The 17,709-nt window shown below is 48.0% G+C and overlaps 6 protein-coding genes across 6 annotated transcripts; 2 read left to right on the top strand and 4 right to left on the bottom strand.

Annotated features, from left to right (window-relative positions):
- Nucleotides 1-521: 521 nt before the first annotated feature.
- On the top strand, nt 522-2,231 carry LY79DRAFT_529606 (MFS hexose transporter; the record flags this gene model as incomplete). The annotated part of the gene is made up of 3 exons (XM_060556125.1): nt 522-856; nt 918-1,932; nt 2,001-2,231. The coding sequence occupies 3 exons, from the start codon at nt 522-524 to the stop codon at nt 2,229-2,231; spliced, it is 1,581 nt and encodes a 526-aa protein (XP_060407237.1).
- Nucleotides 2,232-3,464: 1,233 nt separating this feature from the next.
- LY79DRAFT_595156 (uncharacterized protein) lies at nt 3,465-4,659 on the bottom strand (the record flags this gene model as incomplete). The annotated part of the gene is given in 2 exon segments (XM_060561752.1): nt 3,465-4,048; nt 4,062-4,659. The coding sequence occupies 2 exon segments, from the start codon at nt 4,657-4,659 to the stop codon at nt 3,465-3,467; spliced, it is 1,182 nt and encodes a 393-aa protein (XP_060407236.1).
- Nucleotides 4,660-8,051: 3,392 nt separating this feature from the next.
- Nucleotides 8,052-8,778, top strand: LY79DRAFT_663953 (uncharacterized protein; the record flags this gene model as incomplete). Its single annotated transcript, XM_060562857.1, is given in 2 exon segments — nt 8,052-8,295; nt 8,310-8,778. The coding sequence occupies 2 exon segments, from the start codon at nt 8,052-8,054 to the stop codon at nt 8,570-8,572; spliced, it is 507 nt and encodes a 168-aa protein (XP_060407235.1). The 3' UTR covers nt 8,573-8,778.
- Nucleotides 8,779-9,382: 604 nt separating this feature from the next.
- LY79DRAFT_572968 (uncharacterized protein) lies at nt 9,383-10,235 on the bottom strand. Its single transcript, XM_060559417.1, has one exon. It carries the CDS (start codon nt 10,184-10,186, stop codon nt 9,494-9,496), a length of 693 nt encoding a protein of 230 aa, XP_060407234.1. The 5' UTR covers nt 10,187-10,235; the 3' UTR covers nt 9,383-9,493.
- An 812-nt stretch (nt 10,236-11,047) lies between these two features.
- On the bottom strand, nt 11,048-12,290 carry LY79DRAFT_529608 (uncharacterized protein; the record flags this gene model as incomplete). Its single annotated transcript, XM_060556126.1, has 5 exons — nt 11,048-11,365; nt 11,434-11,764; nt 11,823-11,908; nt 11,977-12,139; nt 12,199-12,290. The coding sequence occupies 5 exons, from the start codon at nt 12,288-12,290 to the stop codon at nt 11,048-11,050; spliced, it is 990 nt and encodes a 329-aa protein (XP_060407233.1).
- A 2,507-nt stretch (nt 12,291-14,797) lies between these two features.
- Nucleotides 14,798-16,371, bottom strand: LY79DRAFT_572967 (uncharacterized protein). Its single transcript, XM_060559416.1, has one exon. The coding sequence runs from the start codon at nt 16,286-16,288 to the stop codon at nt 14,813-14,815; it is 1,476 nt and encodes a 491-aa protein (XP_060407232.1). The 5' UTR covers nt 16,289-16,371; the 3' UTR covers nt 14,798-14,812.
- Between the last annotated feature and the right edge of the window lie 1,338 nt (nt 16,372-17,709).

Genomic DNA, 17,709 nt, shown 5'->3' with positions numbered 1-17,709 from the left:
CCTTGTACCGTTCGGTACAATGACCACTATAGCCCCAAGCTGCCGAGGGAGATTACCAAAGTGAGGGGTTATTGGTCTAGTGCTCATGATTAGAACAAGGGTTTTATATTTCAAGAGACCACAGCTGACCCGCCGCGAAACGTCAATCGTGTGTTTAGGCGAGATGACAGGTTGAGAGCTTAGGCCTCCTTCCTTACGCTAGGCAAAAAATGATTGCGTTCAGTACTTTCGAAGTCAGGAGGTACGTTCGGTCGATTGATGCGGCGAGGTTTACCCGAGGAAGTGCCTACAACTACCTCGATTAAGATGATGCCTGAATCATTCCTTACAATAAGAATCTAGTGCACTCCCGATAGTCTTGCGTTCTGCCCCAGGTTCCTATAGACTGTTTCTACATCTTCCTGAGATTCGTCTCCAGAGTTTATTGATTTCAGCTCTTCCCCTCTTGAGTTATTCTCTTGTTTCAAGTACACGTTGTCTGAAAATCATACTAGTCGACAGTAGCGGGGTTCGACACAAATATGGGCGAACGAGACTTCGAGGCGCACATAGCCTCGATTATTGACAAGGACGACATCGCTGCTGCCAAAGGCGAACACGTCGAGAGTGTTGGCCGTGCAGCGACTGTGGAAGACCACGAGGAAACTGTTTTCCAAGCCATCAGGGGCCAAACCTGGGCATTCATGTGGTGTCTTTACGCCATCTACGTCCTTATACTCACTAGTTTTGACAACCAAGCGGGCGGCACGGTCATTGGGATCCCTCAATTTCGCAAAGACTTTGGCACAGAGTTTGATGGGGACTATGTTCTACCCGCAAAGTGGCAGTCTGCTTACAGCGGCGCTCCTGTGGCATCGTGAGTAATTATTACACCTGCAAGGCCCCGGAATGGTGTCTAACGGTCTCTCCATTTCAAGTGCTGTCATTGGTTCTCTTGGTGCCGGCTACGTAGCTGACCTTATTGGTCGCAAATGGACATATTTGATCAGCTACATCTTCATGTTCGTTGGTATTACCCTCGAAACGATTAGCACAACCAACGAGATCTTCTTCGCCGGAAAGTTCATTGCGGGATTCGCTATTGGCGCCTTCATCACAGTCAGCATGACATATATCGGCGAGATTTCGCCGTTGGCGCTTCGTGGCATCTTAACTGCCGCCGCCGCCATTGCCTTCACCATCGGCCCTTTTATCGTATCATTAGTCGTCAACCAAACGGGGACCAGAAACGACCGATGGGCCTACCGCACTATCTTTGTATCACAATACGGCGTCAGCGGCCTCGGTGTTCTCTTTCTTCCCTTTATGCCCGAGTCGCCGTGGTGGCTGATCAGCAAGGGCAACACGCAGAAGGCCGCAAGGTCTCTAAGCCGTCTCGGATACGATACTGCCCAGGTCGAGAAGCAGCTTTCCGTTATTACTGTGACCCTTGCAGAGGTACGTAAGGAGACTGAGGGTGCTAGCTTCGCCGAGTGCTTCCGCAAGTCCAACCTTCGCCGAACCATCATTTCTGTTGCGCCCTTGAGCATACAGGCTTTGTGCGGCGTTTTTTTCGTCTCCTCGTACTCAACATTCTACCAGCAACTTGCTGGATACTCTGCGGAAGAAAGTTTTACACTTGCCATTGTCCAGCAGATTCTCTCTATGCTTGGGAATATCACCTCCTGGTTCCTTATTGACAAGGTCGGTCGCCGCGGCCTCATATTTTGGGGTATGTGCACATTGACCACCCTTTTGATGATAACCGGCGGTTTGGCTGTCACGGCCACACCTGGCGCTATAAAAGGAACTGTTGCTTTGCTGTTGGTATATTGCTTTATCTACAACGTCACAATTGGCGCTGTAGCCTACTCCCTATTGACTGAAATCCCAACTTCGCGTCTTCGAGCCAAGACTGCAGCCATTGCTCTAGCTCTTCAAAACGGACTTTTCGTAAGTCACTCTTTGCACAAAGATCTAATATTGTAGTTAAAGCCCTACTAAGATAACAATATGTGTAGACAATGTGGGCATTTGTTATCCCTTTCCTTTTCAATCCTGACCAGGCAAACCTCGGAGCTAAGGTGGCATTTATTTTTGGTGGCCTTTCGGTATTATCTACAGTATATCTCTGGTTTTACCAACCTGAAGTTGCTGGAAGATCATACGACGAACTCGATGAAATGTTTATGAAGCAAATTCCTGCGCAAAAGTTCAAGGGCTTTATTACCCAGGTACAACAGAACAGCTAAAGAGCAGACTAGAACAATATTCAGCATATTAGATGATACGTGGTATATATTACAGAGATCTGGGCGCAATTCTTGCGCACCAGATGGAAATTGGCGAAACCATCACATACCAAGCGATCATGGGCGTCCGGAGAATTACCATCATCAGTGCTGGCCACTACAGAAACTATCACCAGCAGCACACTTCTCCAGACGCGCACTACGGCTTCGTAGGTCAGCCTTTTGTAATCCATTGCGCCTTTAAGAAGACAGGCTCATAGCGAAGATTACCAAGGGTCTCCTGCCTGGCGCAACGTTACAAAACGGCCTGCCAGGCATAAGAAAATTCAGAGGCCCTACTTAATTAATTACAGATTTTATTACGTCAAGTAACCTACTCCTATAGAAACGTTATTATTAAGATGAGTAGACCAAAGTGGCCTCTTAATTTTATACGCTTAACCCTTTATGCCTGTCAGGTGCCTAGCAGAGGTCACAGGCCAGAGCCAGGGTTAGAACAGGTAGGGCCCTATTAGTCAGCCTATAAAGGATAAAACCCTCCCAGCTTGCGATAGTTAAGGGGTTAGATTCGAATGCTGTTACAACACTATACCTACCTTCTGTTAAGTGGCCCTATCGTTGACTTCATTACTCGGACCAGCTGACCCCTGACAATGCCCTACTTTGGGACTAAAGCAGTAATATAGGTTACTCCCGGCTTATCCTGGCTCACCCTGGCTTACTCTTTTCGCCAGGGCCAGCCGCATAAAACAGCCAACCACGAAGTGGCATAGACTGCTGGCGATCGGAGGTCACTTTAGTCACGAAGATCCTGCCCATCTTGCCAAATCTGACCAAACATGCCATGACAATAAATTGAGCCTGTAACCACATTGTAACAATTTTCTAACTGCGCATAATATTACCTCGACCCACGACACAAGGTATTGGGGGTCTGACAATCAACGGCAGTAGATTAGTTGCGCTACTAATAATGAAGAAAAGGAGAAGTCAAGAAGGGAAGAAGAGAAGAAGAGAGTTAGGCTACAGCATGGCTTAATAGTCTGAAGGACGCAAGGGGCGGGGGATCATGTACCCAGCACAAGAAATCCCAGAACACAGCAATCATCTCAGCCCATTGCCTGTCTAAACTGCCGTTGTCCTGCGGGAAAGCGTACCGGCGTGTCTTTTACGCAACAATAATAGAATTCTTTGTAGACACCCGCTGTCCAAGAAGCATCGCCCGAGCCACGGTTACAAGCCGTGCTTCCCCAAAAAGTCAAAAGAAAGCTGGAACCCCGCCGTGGCGTTGTTGTGAAGCGGCAGCGCATGGCCGGTATTAGGTTGCAGCTTGAGATCGATATCCGTGGCATTGGGATAGAAGTTCCTCAGATAGTCCACATCGACGTAATTGTTGCAATCGCCGCGACAGATGTAAAAGTCAAACTCGGGCAGCAAGAACTGCACCGGCGAGTGAAACGAGCCGCCGGGCCGGTTGAGGATGTTGAAAGCTGAGGCGAACTCGCCGATGGGCACGGGCTGCTTGAGTGACACGCCGTAGTCGAGCAGCGCGGGTGTGTACGCCGTCTTTGGGTCGCCGCCGAAGAAGATGGCCTGGATGCCGACTTTCTGGGCCACAACGTAGCCGCTGGGGCGGTTGAACGGCGGGTCGCCCGTGGCGGCGTACTCGACGGCAAAGGTGACGGAGCCGGTGCTGCCGAGGTACTGCCCATAGACGTAGCCCGTGATGATGGCGCCGTCGGTGAGATTGACGTAGGTGGCGATGAAGGCCGAGGTCAGGACGGAGCCGAAGCTGTGCCCGATATGCACTACCTTATCTGGTTTGGTAACGGTTCTGGAATGTTTTGGAAGGCGGCGCGGCATGCTCTGCCAGGGCGTACAAAGAGCCGTTGCGGGCCATGAGGGTCAGCTGTCGGAGGATCTCCAGTTCCAAGGGGGCCTGGACGACGTTGTAGGCGTCGGGGTGGTCGGACTGGCCGACGCCGAGCCGGTCATACGTTAAAATGGAGTAGCCGACCCGGAGCGCCGCCTCAACATACGAGTGGTTCTCGGGCTTGTACTTGGAGTCCCAGTAGCGGGAGTCGTAGTGCACTCCATGCGTGACAATCTGCAGAACGTCTTGGCTCTTTCCATGCTTGGGGAAGCATAGCTGCGCGTGAATGTCCCACGTGCTAGAGGTAACGGTATGCTTGATGACGTTGGAATCGTTATGGAGGGTGGTTCGTGTGGCGTCGTAAATGGCCCAAGCGCCGGCCTCGAGGTCGTTGTCTACGTGGGGGAGGTTGTACACGGCGCTGTCCACGGTCGTGGCTACTGGAATGTTGAACTCTTTGCAGTTTCCGTAGATGTGGTTGTCGGTTGGCACTAGCGATGCAGAGACTGCCGGCAGGAGGAGCAAGGCTTCAGCGATAAGATTGCGGGTTGTCATCATGAGAACAAGAATACCAGAGGGCGTGAGTATAAGGTGATGGTCGTTGAATGTGTTGAATGTGTTTATCAGTTTTCTTGCGCAGTTTCTACTCAAACCCAACCATCTTATATCAACGAAGCAGCAAAGCTCCCCCAGCTTTCAGCTCACGTATGACCATGTATTCATCAAAAAGAATGACTCTAATTCCAAAAATCATTTGCAGTAAAGTGAAATATTTGAAATATTTCCCATGGAGCAAGTACGCCCTGTCTGTATGTAGCCAGTGACAAGATCTATTAGCATCTAGGCATCCTACGCCCTTATACGACTACATCTCTCGAAAAGTCCAAGTACAGATTTGCTAGATTAGGCAATGATCGGAGACTATCTAATGTACCAGTATTACGTACTCGGAGGAGACAGGGAGCTCGCAATAGCATCAGCGGATGACAACCAGAGCCGCCTCGTCCGACGCGCCCCGCCCGACGCCCAGGAACTCCGCCAGAGAGAAAGAAAACAGTGGTAGATAGCTTCCCAGACTGCGGAGTTTAATCAATGCACAGCCGGCCACGCGTCACTACAAAGCCACACCGGTGCGCTAAGTTGCGAGCTACTTGACCGCTTGACGGCCTTAAATCTGATGTAAGCCTACGAGACTAGTGCCGGGCGACGCACAACACCCGACAAGCCGCGACACAGCCGTCTAAAAGTGCACCTAATTAGGCAATCTCTATATTATGAAAATCGCACGGAAATTAAGCATGTCCACTGTTAGAGGAGAAGTAAGGACACTTAGAATTTGTTATTAAGGGCGCCCTAAAACAAGATGGGGTTTGGGCCCTTGCGTTGCTTCCGGAGTGTCTAGCCTTGCGTTGTCACTGCAGTCTCATTTCCGGTATCCCAGCCCTAGATTTCGGTTAGGTTTTTTTAAGGCATCAACCAAGCTAGCAGGCGTTTATCTATAAACATATAAGCCCTCCCTTAGCTAAATATGCCCCAGCGCTGGTACGTGACGGTTGATTTGCCTACTTGGGGTTGGGTATTACCCGCCTAACATAGACTACTCTAGATCTGTATCTTTAGACGTTCAAAAGACTAAAAGAAGAGAATAGATAAAAAAAAAAACAGGTATCTGACGTCCGAGAAAGGGCATTTCAAATTCACAGCTACTCTGGATCAACGGCACTCTTCTCGCAGACTGCGACCTGGCCGGGTTATGTCTCTACTCTAACAACCATCTATTTAACTTGCTAACGGCCGACACATCACAAGGCAACTATCTTAATGATGGATGACGAGGAGGCTTGCCTAATACTACCTGAAAGTGTGTATAAGTTTTCGCAAATCACAATGTTTCATTTTCATACTGACGCTGTACCCATTCTTGTATATAATCATTGAAGGGTTCTTCAATATTGGGACGAATCCGTATCATTTTATTCACTTCGTTCGAGGCTGCTCTTGTCAGCACCGTCCAGCCCTGTAAAGGGCGGAACACGGAAGAATGCGCGACGCCAGGGTACATCTCTTGGTCGGAGGCCTTCCGTAACCCGAGATCGTTACAGTTGTGCAACTCAGACCTATCGGATAAGATGTTATCATACACCTCCCGATACGTCTGATCCGCTCATCTTCAAAGACAGCCAACATTGATATGTGGGCTAAGTCCAAGGAAGGAAGTCCTGTCTTGGCGGTAGTTCCTGATGCCGACGTAGTAGACCAACGGATCAGGAGAAGCGTCTTCTTTGAAGGTATTCCAAATTTCATTCAATAACTCCTGAAGTCTCGGATGTTTTTTGAATTTCTTCTGAGGGTGCTCTGGACGGGAGAATCACACAATGTCAGTATTGAAGGATTCTCTGCTGGTCGTCTCTGAATCTTTATTTTGTTGTCGGCAACATATCTCTTCAGATCAATGTTGTGCTGTGCTGAATGCCTTCAACTTGTCAATAGGTCCACGAACCAAATATGACCCGATTCGCTTTGCTCCAACCTTTTCTCGCCTTTTAATTAACCCTTTTCGACATTAAGAACTGACATTATGCCGTGGCCCTTACTAATGGTCTTTTGAGTGACAGTTTCGGGGTGCTGGCAAACAGCTAGCCAACTCCCTCAAAGACTCAGCATCATAGCGAGCGATGATGGATTTCTTGGCATTGAGGAAGTCGGTGTCCTTCAATTCGGTTAACCCTTACTCCCGTCCTCTAACTGGGGAGCATCATAAATTACGGCCGAGTTCGGTCGACCATTTATACTCAATGTCAACCCTGCAATCCGCGCGATAATACCACCCAAAGCGGCCGCACTAATGTGCTGTGGTGCGCCTCCGATTTGAAGTCTGGGGACAGTCAATCAGGATGTAGCATTTACTATCACGTCTCCTCAAGACTGTTGAAATATAAGGGCTTGAAAGAAGTGGTTCAAAAATTCTTTGCAACTTTGCAAGCTTGTTGTTATCGACTGATTTGATTTCAATATCGAAAGACTGGATCCAGTAATTAATAAAATGGGTTTCGAGCGTAACCATGTCTCGAAGCTGGTCCTAGCCAACCCGAAGTTGATGTCTTCGCTGTTGCTCACAGTTACGATCGTAAGCGCTGCGGTAAGTATCCAACTCTGGGGTCTATCACAACCGATTCTTGCTTTAACAAGCATTTCGTAGATACTTGAATGAGATGCGTTATTAACGAATAGGCTACTCATCCTGCCGTCCCACATAAAATACGTTCACTTTGAAAGACTGCCACCGAAGGTCTCAACAATGTGGCATGATGAATAGGCAGTATTATGGGAGTTTTCTTGCTGCAGCCGATTCCAGTCTACTTTGGCCGCTGGCGAGCCATTATTGTTGCTTTCGTCATTACAATAATGGGCATTATTTTCCAAGCCGCGGCAGAACATCATCATATTCGTCGTTGCTCGCATAATTGTTAGCATTGATCTGCAGTTATCAACGGTGAAGCTCCTACCCTCTCGGATGAACTTCTTCCTCCGCACAAGCGTGGTCGTATTTTGAGATTGTTCTTTTCCTGCTTCTACGTCGGAAGTCTTGCTTCTGCTATTGCGAACTACGGAAGCCAAAATACCCAGAGCACCTGGTCATGAAGCCTACCGTCCCAATTGCAATCCTTACCTAGCCTTCTAAGCATCGTCCCGGTTTTCTTTGTCCCAGATTCTCCTCAGTTTCCCATTAAAAATATGCGGGACGACGAGGCGTTGGAGGTGCTTATTATCATTCAAGGCAAGGGGTTTGAAGACTTGCAACAGGGGCAGGGAATCTACACGAAATATGAGCTATCATGAAGAAGGAGGAAGAAGAGTATCCTCCAAAACCTTGGAGAAGAATCCTCGCAACGGCGGCTAACAGGAAAAACCGTACCATTCTTTGCAAAAATAGTCCGATAATCAATATGTTTGGCAATTTCATTATCTCGTATGCTGCACCATGGTTCCGTTCCAACGGCGTCGCTAACAATCGCATATTTTACCCCAGGAAGATGCTTGATCAGACAGGCATCAGAGATACTGTGAAACAAACTCGGATCCAAGTCATTCTCAACAGTTTGGCTCTTGCTGTGGCTGTCTTTGGTAGCTTCATGCTCGATGTTCTCAACCGACGATTCCAAAGCTACATCATCGGAGGGCCGATCAAATGTAAGCAGATCCAGCTTCGCGACACCACTATGTTGGTTCCAACATGATCACCGAATATGGAGAAAGTATCAACCAGTCCGGGCTTTATGGCAACCTTGCTATCATCTCCTTTTTCCAAGGTTTCTACACCTTTTACTCTACTCCAATGACCAGATTTTACCCTACTGAAATTTCTCGTCACAAGCTCCTAGCTACTGGTACCGCCGTTTTTCGTATGCTGGATGCTGACTTTGGGCTTGTTGACTGCACCCATATCCAAGGGCTGTTGCTGGCGTGAAACAGGCTGCTTGCATCGTTTTTCATGGCTTATGCTATGGCAGACTTAGGTCGGGAATTCTATTTTATGTACTTCATGGAACCTGGTTTTCGTGAATTGCCTATTTCACATCTATTGAGATCAATGTCTTAATAAAGAGGAAATTACAGATAAGTTCAACCGATCCCGAATCATCAATGCGATTGACAATATTTCAGACTCCCAAGGGATTATAGATCCCAAAGTCTTAATTAAAATTAGTTCTAACGCTACAGTAGAGATATCAATACATAAACGGCAATTTAACTGTAATATATATATGCTCTTCTACGAGTCACTCCTGCCTAGGGCTATCACTATATCTGTCTCATCCTCCGTTAAGAGATTTACTATTATCAAGTACAGGTCATCCTGCTCTAATGCCTCCTTTACTAGCTTGTTTTTCTTTCTCTCTTCTTTATTCCCTTATACCTTGTCTTTCTACTCTATAATTAATACCTACAATATCCGGAATTAGGTTGAGGTATACTGGAGCTTTATAGGCTGCCGTATGAGCGATCTAGTATGCAAGCATTACAACTCGCATGATTTGCCATTGCGAAAACTTTTAGAGACGAAAGGATAACCAAAAGATATATTTTATGCTAGGTCTGCGATCCTTCGCTTAGAGGTTAGGTAATATTAGTAATGATATTATCAACAAGTAAAGGTATGTTAGAGTACCAAAAATAGTTTTCAAGCTATCTTACAAGAACGTGAACATGCGCAGTATACCGATATAGGTAGGGATAGATAGAACTGAATAAAACCTAACTAATAAGAAGTTGTATTTTTCCTTGTATATGAACTGTAGATAACTACGAAGTATATGTACTAACAATGTTAAGACCACTGCCGCCTAAATAATACTACAAGTGTGTGTGACCGTAAGCTCTGAGTGGATTACTCCCGAATCCAGCAGCCTGCAAACCCCCTCATTGTCTTTGTAGGCTCTTTCCATTTAGCGTCTACTGCATCCATTAGATATTGGGAGCAGTGCTCAGTGTGTCCGGGGCTTGTAACAATTGAATCTATCGCAGCCCGATCATCATAAAAGGCGTAGAACTGACGCCTCCACATTATGGCGCAGTGATTAATGTGATCACGGACTGAGGTCCAGTAAAAGTCTCTTTCAGACATTTCATCGACCGTCAAACGTTCCGTCATGTTCATGTCGGCGAAAGCACCCCAACTACCATCTTCCTGATATTCGTCGACAGATTCCTTATCAAAGCATACCTCTGGTACCCAGTGATTCAGAAGAATGTCGTATTTGCAGCCTTTGGCTCTTGCTTCATGCGTTGTACTCCCGCAGGATATCTTTTTCATGCCGCTCGTGATGTTGCGGCGTTCTCCAGGAACGAAGACATGTGGCAGTCCAGATGATACCGTTTCTTGTCTCGAGGAAGTCGTTTTCATTGAGGGGTTCATCAAAAAGAAAATAAGAACCCAGACCAGCGAAGTACCAACAAGCACTAATACATGAGAAAGAAACGTATTGCGGCGGCTAGCATGTCGTTGAAGAGAGGTTCGCTCTTCGGCAGTAGGATCGTCCGAGTATTTTAGGAAGGGCTGATATTCGGGTGTTGAAGACATACTGGGTTCAGCGTTGCATGCAGCTATTGCAATGGTCAGATGGTACAATGAAAACCGCATACATGCCACTTCACTGGGAAAACTCCCGGTATTTATTCTGCGGTCTGACAACGTCCGTGCAATTGGGAGTCTTGACGCACCCTTCTATGGCCGTGCGCGCACAATCGTATGTTATCGTTTGTTACAGGTTTTGTTTTAGATTGGCTCCCCGCGGCTGAGCCTCACCAACTCCGTGCCTCCCTTTCTGTTTCATTCAAACATCAATACCACTAACTTGGCCTGATGTTACAGTCAGGAGTCGGACCCTATTGGGTAGCTTAACTGGGTGTTCATGTAGTACTTGCGATTGGATATTCGCCGACTCCACCGTATAGATCAGGCTGATCATGAACATCGTTTATCCCCACGTTTGCGGGCGGTTCGTTCTTCCACCTTGCGCCCCCCTGGTGTCACCTACTATGAGGGGCTGGGTTCTTTCTTGTTACAGGTGAATATGATGCAGCTTTTACACTTAGTCCCGAACGATATTTCAGCTTCTTTCTCGATTAGCGTTAACTAATCTGGACCCCCTTGATTGAATGTACTATGTACATCTTTTTCAGTATTGACTATTGTGACGCATAGAATGAGGCGCTGGAGGCACAAAAGTGGATGCACAACTGCCGTGCTGCAATTGTGGCCTATATCACCTCGTGACAACTATATACAGTGAAACTCTAGTATTAATCCTCGTGTTGTAGTGAAAAAAAATATTCCCCTTAGACAGTGGTTTTGCTGGAAATGCGGGGGTTTTGAAATGGGGATGGTCGTGCTGAATCCGTGACTTTGTGTAAGCTCGACGATTACCATGGGTTGATCATCTTAAATATACTCCACGCAGATCGCGTCGCTTTTGACGTCCATAACCTCAGCAATGGTGATGTTCTCCGCAGTGCCAGCCATCCACATGATGTGATCCAGAGTTGTGGTGTTGCCATTGTCCCCAAAGTACGGAGCGAATGCCTTCACGGGCAAAATCGTCGGTTGAACCGACGCCAAAAACCCGCTAGCAACATTGGGGCCGCCCATGTCAGTCAGACGAGAAGTGTTTTTGCTTTGCCATACCCACCAAAGACGGTCTAGGTTAGTGTGGTGCATGAAGAATAGCGGGTCAGCAGGCGAGAGGGAAACGTCGTCCATCTACAGTTATCCCAATTGGTTAGGCTTCTTCTCTAAGTGTGTTTGCTGGGTAGATCAGATGCACTCACGGTTCCTCCGATAGCATAGTGGCCGGACACATGTGGCGATCCGCCAAGACAGCTGTTGAATTCGCTGTATGAGTCAAGGGTGTTGCAGGCGTCCACAAGGTCTTGAGAGACAAGATCGAACTGGTCTTGCTTGAGATCATAGGCAAGACATTGCTCGGCGCCCCTTTGAAGCTGAATGTTGACGTTGTATTTCACATTCTTGAATGGGCCATCAACAAGGCATCCGTTGCTGTCGACAGCACCAGTTCCGAACGAGGTCGAAGAGTCATTGCCCCAAATGCTGGCAGCCGTGAGAGGTCCGGCAGCCTGGTCCACCTGCTCGTTCCAGTAACTATATAACCCGTTAGTACTTAAGCCCTGGTGTTTCATATATCAACAGAATGTCTTACGGGATGGGGCCAGTATAACCACAATCCGATCGGAGGAGATTCTCGTGGACCGTCATAAACCAACGATGCCACGGAAGAAACGCACCCTGTGTGGAAAAGCAAAACATTAGTTCTGACGGCTCGCTGGTGGTCAATGGGAAGGATAACGCCATACAACAGAATGAATGAATTGAACTTGGGCGATATGGGCCACTTGAAGCTCGTCCCAACGGGTTTTGGAGCCAGCGAAGCCTGTCTTTGATGGAGCCTGTGCTGGATCCATCAAACAGAGTGTCGAACTGATGTACTCGGCCTTCTCAGTGCTAGTGAGCGCACTCCTATTCGGGGATAATTAGCACCCAAAATTCTAGGACAACTTGGTTCAAGATGATTTTACCATGACTTGCGTTGTGCCGGGTTGGTGCAGGCAGCGGAAACGGCCTGGATCATCCCAAGACAGAGGGTTGCGGCGGTGAGAGACTTGACCATTGTGAGAAATATCTTGAAGAAACCTTTGGAGAACGAGTGACTGTGACAAAAGCGTCTTTGCTGAAACAGAGAGTGAGTAGCGATGCTGTTATGGAAGCGGGAATGGAATTCAGAGTGCGCTATCTTCACCTTTTATATACAGCAATAACTAGATGGATTTGCAGTGACATCGATGGCTAACCCAGATCCTCTTCCCTCGTTTGGTATGAAGGCCTGAGTCTTTGCCGGTGAAGTTTCTTCTCTGGAATGGCTCCACATAGCAGGGCGGCGGCCGTCCTTGCACCCGCGCGCGTTCGCCTCCTTGTATGCTTCTTTGCGGATATCTGCAGCGGCATTCTCCTGTCTAGGAAAGACACGCGCTTGGGAACTCCAAGGAGAATATACTACCTGTGGAGCTCCGCGCTCGGTTGAATGCCTCTTTCAAGAAGGTCCAACTTTTTCAATGGCTCCAGTATTGAATACTAGAGCCAATATTGGAGTGCCCAGCGCTCAGAGCCTCTGCGTCACGGGGTATCAAGTCTACATCCTTTCATGGTAGGGGGCTGTAATATCCTGCCGCCATCTTTTGCTTATCGATTAACAAATCCCACTCTCCGTACAATCCCGTATAATCTAGGACCATGCCATACTCTCCCTCCATTGATATTCTGATTTCCGTAAGGCATATAAATGGGCTATCACATAGGGCTTATTTAAATCGAAGTTAGAGTTTAGATCAGGGTGAGACGAAGGGTTTAGTCTTAGACCGTAGAATGCAATGTATTGAAGCTTGATGCGTTAGTGACAGCGGATGAGCTAGACTCTGCTTAGGGCGGCAGCTAGCCTTGCCCTTGACAGGAGTCAGTATCTCGATCATCTCGATCGATACGTGTCTTAGATTGTAGATAAGCTCGGCGGCCAGCATCGTCTATTCATATAAGCTTATCCACCTAATAGTGGACTGATGTACCGTACGCACTTGTCAAGTTCGACTAGGTATAGCTGATGCACGAGCTAACGGTAAAGAGTCTCGCGGCCGCTGAAAAGGGGCTGGCGTGCTGGCAGAAACAGGGTTAGTTGGTTATTAGTTGATAGGTTTTCAAAGCTAATTGTAGTAATAGATGTGGTGGATAGGGGGTTGACCGCTTTCCATGATAGACTTAGCGCCTAGGCGGCCGCTTTCCTCCTTACCGTTAGCTCGAGCTTTGGCTATAGTCGAATTTAACGAGTGTGTACGGATATGGTATGTATAATGGGCTATTACTGCATAGGTAGTAGTAAGCCATGACTTCACCGGCTTTTGTGTTTTCCAATATTCGAGCCTGATTGTAGAACAGGTTTGACCAATAGAAAGGCTTGGGTAATCAGCTTCATAATAATCCACGTAATATAGTGGGTTCCCTAGGTTCGGACTTTGCCGCTCCACCCACGTTGTATTAACTTAGAAATGATATGTGACTTGACTGCCGGGGCATTTCCCCTATTTGTTCCAGGTCAAACCCAGAGAGAGAAGTGTAACCTTAACTACTGACACCTGGATATTTGTAGAAATCCAGATGGGGGCATTGGCCAATCATCACATCTCCTTCAACACAAAATACATCGGATTTTGACTGGATTTATGGGCCTAGATCTATATCCAGGCTTGACTGCGTGTTTACGAAGTAAGGAAGCAGGGGCGGCTGTAGTACTGGGTCCATACCGGAACCTCACCTGACTCGTGCCGGTCCCACCGAAGCTGATACCTCGGTAACTCAAGTCTGATTCTTCTCCTGACTCGTGTCCTCCGAGAACGCAGCCTTGGTTGATAGTTTGTTGCTTTGCAACTACATCTTAATGCCCACAGTAAAGATACTACGGATCACGCGTTGGTCGTGATGAGGGTTTTGCTATACTACCCCTTTCAACTGCGTTCGGTTTCCCTTGGCGTTAGTCCATCTCTTTGCCCAGTATGCGACGGTTCATGTAGCTGACTTGAACCTGTAGATCCAAGGAATGGCACCCAGGTGTTGGCAAATGCCAGGTCAGCTGGCGGACATTTTATCACAGTGGCGATCTTGATTGTTGCGGCCAACTATTTAGGAATTCCCGCAAAAAAACTGCCTAGGAAAGAAGATGCCCCGAAGTATCGCCATGGTTGGACCGTCATCACGGGTCTTATGACCGCTGCTGCGAGCCTGCAGCTTGCGGCATCTGGGCCAACGTGCAGTACTAGTTCCTCGGCAAGCGTAGGCCGAGTCGAACAGGCCTTATCATCGGCACAAACAGGGTATGATTTTTTAAGACGGTGGGGTTACAAAAGAGGCAGATACGATGACCAACTCACACTGAAGGTCAATGCGACAGGACCTCTGAACATGGTAAGCTTTTCAGGGGCTTCATACATGCATACGTAGGTAGTAAGATTCTCGTTGTGCAGTCTCCACACTCTCTTAAGAGCATTGCCATGATTTGATAGTGCACGGACTCATCATAACAGTTGTATCAACCAAGCCACTGCCAAGCAACAGGCCTCATTAGGAAAGAGCTTCTGATTGAAGGATCTATATGCCTATTGTTCCTATCAAATTTTCACGGCTGGTCATCGGCTCAGGCTTCCATACTGCGCCTTGTTTTTGGGCTAGAATGTCCGCATCCATCGCTCGCAGCACCTGTCGGTAATGTTTGACGACTGGCTCGGGATAATCGGCAAGGTCCGGTATAGTCCACTGATCGTAGCAAGCCCCATGCGTGTTAGCTGCAAAGTAGGCTCCGTGATGTCGGATGAATAGGAAACAGAGATAGCAAAAGTATTTGGAGGCGCCGAGGCATCTCGGTCTATACCAGGAACCATCAGACTTTTCCAGATCGTGATGAACAGCCAATATGACTTCTGCGTGTACGTGAGTGAATTTTGCCCATGGTTGATAGGCTAAGGTGAGAGGCACTGCCTCGAATGGAGGCAAAAAAAGAAGCTGTACGTTGTCAAATGTCTTGGCGTGGGAATGTGATAGGCTTGTCAAAGTCACGCAGATACGGTAGTAAGCTGCGATCTTCTCAATTTGACGCAAAGTCTTGAGGCAGGCTTGGATTTGACTTGTCGCCCTACCCGCTTGCAAGCGCCCGAGATAGTCTGCAACGAGTGGGGAATTGCAGAGCTCGTAGCTTGACCGTACTATCTCGAGTAATTTCTCGTGGTCGTTTGTCTCTGCCTCAAATGCTTCCAGAAGACTTCCCAAAGACAAGAGCTCTCTTTCAAGCTGCGCCCGGGCTGCTGCTTCCTTTTTGATGTAAAGGAACTGGATGCGATGAACAAGGTTCGCGAAATCGGCATATAAGGGCTTTTTGTGGGTTCGGGAGAGGTAGACGGGCTTCTTCCATTTGGCTGAGCGAAGGCGGTTCAGGAGACGGGCTTGATGATGCCGAACGACCAAGTCCAGAAGACAATGCGCTTTCTTGGTGGGTGGCGTAGCAGAAAGGAGCTGAAAAATGGAACGGAGAAAGGCCTGCGAACTGGGCTGGATCGCATCTACAGAGGCGATGACGACCCTAAGACCTGCATCTTGCTGCTGTTCTTCCACTCGGTGCCTTGCCCGATGTTCCTGAACAGTTGTAGCAGCAACGGACTGAGCCCCTTCTCCAACGGCAATCAAGTAGGCAATATCATCCGCTAGACGTTGCTCAGTGGCCAGCGTTAGTTGGCGGGGTTGAAGATGCTCGTAGTAGCTATCGGAATCTCGAAAGTCGTTACGCATTCCTGTTGACGCCGATGTTCCATCTATGTGCGCTTTGAAAGATGTCCCCGTTTCTCCAGCTGCGTCAGCTTCTGGAGCATCAGGTAACGGAAATGTCTGGGCATCGACAGGCACAGCATTTGTTAGTTTCTCCAGTTCCACGACATGTTGGCGAAAAAGACTTTCAGGAAGGTCCCGCCAGACAGACGATGTGGGCGAAGCAGTGATCGTTTCTCGGGGTCGGAGGGGTGTGTTTGAGTCGGATCCAAACTCCATTGGCGGCGCCTCCGGCGAAGTGAGCGACATAGGTTTTGGTGGATGCAAACAATGAAGATGGTATCGGCGCGGTGGCGAGCGTGTTCTGCAGCCAAAAGAAGGGAAGGGGGGAGAAGGGGGGGGGGGGGGGGGGGGAGAGAAGAAAGTGATTGAAAAATCGGATTGCCTCAAGTTTGGTCTTCTCTAGGTCCACCGACATCCATTTTGCATTTTGATAGGCGGTGGCCTAACCAAACACCTCTCGTTTCCTGATGCAGCCAATAGTGCGACAGACCGTTTTTACCTGGCCTGTGCGATTGCCGATTTAGCATGTCGTGATGAAAACGTCAACATGAACAGATAAATCTACAACTCGTTTTATTGGTGTTCCTCATCCACTTTGTGTTAGATGAGACAAAAAAAAAATAAAAAAATGGATGAATCGGCAGCAAATGCAGCTGCCTGGAAACAGTTCTGATCTCGTAGTTGCACAGGATGGTGGAGTGAGCTGCGAGGTTAGTAATGATTGGCGCGCCTTCTGCTATGTTTGTACAACCGTTCAGTGAATACCAATATCAGCTAAGAGATAATATGTTAAAAGCAGCCGTGCTCTACAGGACGACTGTTACTCCCGGTTATTCAGAGACAAGACTGGCCGCTGACCCCCCAAACAGAGCAACAAGCCACGTGAAAGCTTGATTATGCTGACCGGTACGGATACCTGTTCCAAAGTGCTGGTAACCTACCCGCTCCGCACCCCACAAAAACGATGCCACTACGCTTAGAAGAGAAAGCCGAGCGAAACCCCCTGCTTTTGGGGTCTGCCGAGAAAAGCCTAGTGGAAAAGTCTTGATTCATTAAGGGAATGTGGCAGTTATACTTTTGCTAAGTCACATCGTCCGTTGTTGTTTTGATAGGCTTTAGGGTCCCGGCAGCTCTCAAGATGAAGGGGATAACCCGTCCTACCCAGATTAACGTCATCACGCGTAAGGAGATCTGACACTCTTTTTGTTGGAGTTGGCTGGCGACTGCCGGGGTCTCGAGGCCAATAAACCAGAATTCTTGGATCAATAGATACAGACATTATAATATGTAAGCACAGAGAACAGAACACAAACGTTGCATGTTGGAATACCAAAAAATGACCCTGCCTAGGATAATAACAAATCATGTTAGGTGTTTTATCAGAATTAGCACCAGCCACATAATAGAGCTATCCTCATCCACGTCGACAGCGAAAGAGGAGCGCTCGCCTTCTGCTAAGCCACTCGGCCAATGTCGTCCAATTAAAAGCGTCATCCGGAGTTTGGGTCAAACTCGGAGCCCTGTCCTTGGTTATTGGTGTTAGCTTCGTGACATCACGATGGGGAAAATTCGCCTGTCACTGGCTGCCATTTGCTCAAGTGTCTCCCCAGATTTTGGCCTCCCCGCTAATATTCAAGTGTTAAGATGTGGCATTCGCATGTCAGCTG

This window comes from Colletotrichum navitas (genome assembly GCF_030913465.1).
Source record: "Colletotrichum navitas strain CBS 125086 chromosome Unknown LY79scaffold_172, whole genome shotgun sequence".
NCBI lineage: Eukaryota > Fungi > Ascomycota > Sordariomycetes > Glomerellales > Glomerellaceae > Colletotrichum > Colletotrichum navitas.
The sequence above is the reverse complement of the archived record's forward strand: the minus strand, read 5'-3'. Positions and strand labels throughout refer to the sequence as shown.

Coding starts and splice junctions, on each gene's coding strand:
- LY79DRAFT_572968 (XM_060559417.1), bottom strand. CDS start 10,186: ATGTCTTCAACACCCGAATATCAGCCCTTCCTAAAATACTCGGACGAT.
- LY79DRAFT_572967 (XM_060559416.1), bottom strand. CDS start 16,288: ATGTCGCTCACTTCGCCGGAGGCGCCGCCAATGGAGTTTGGATCCGAC.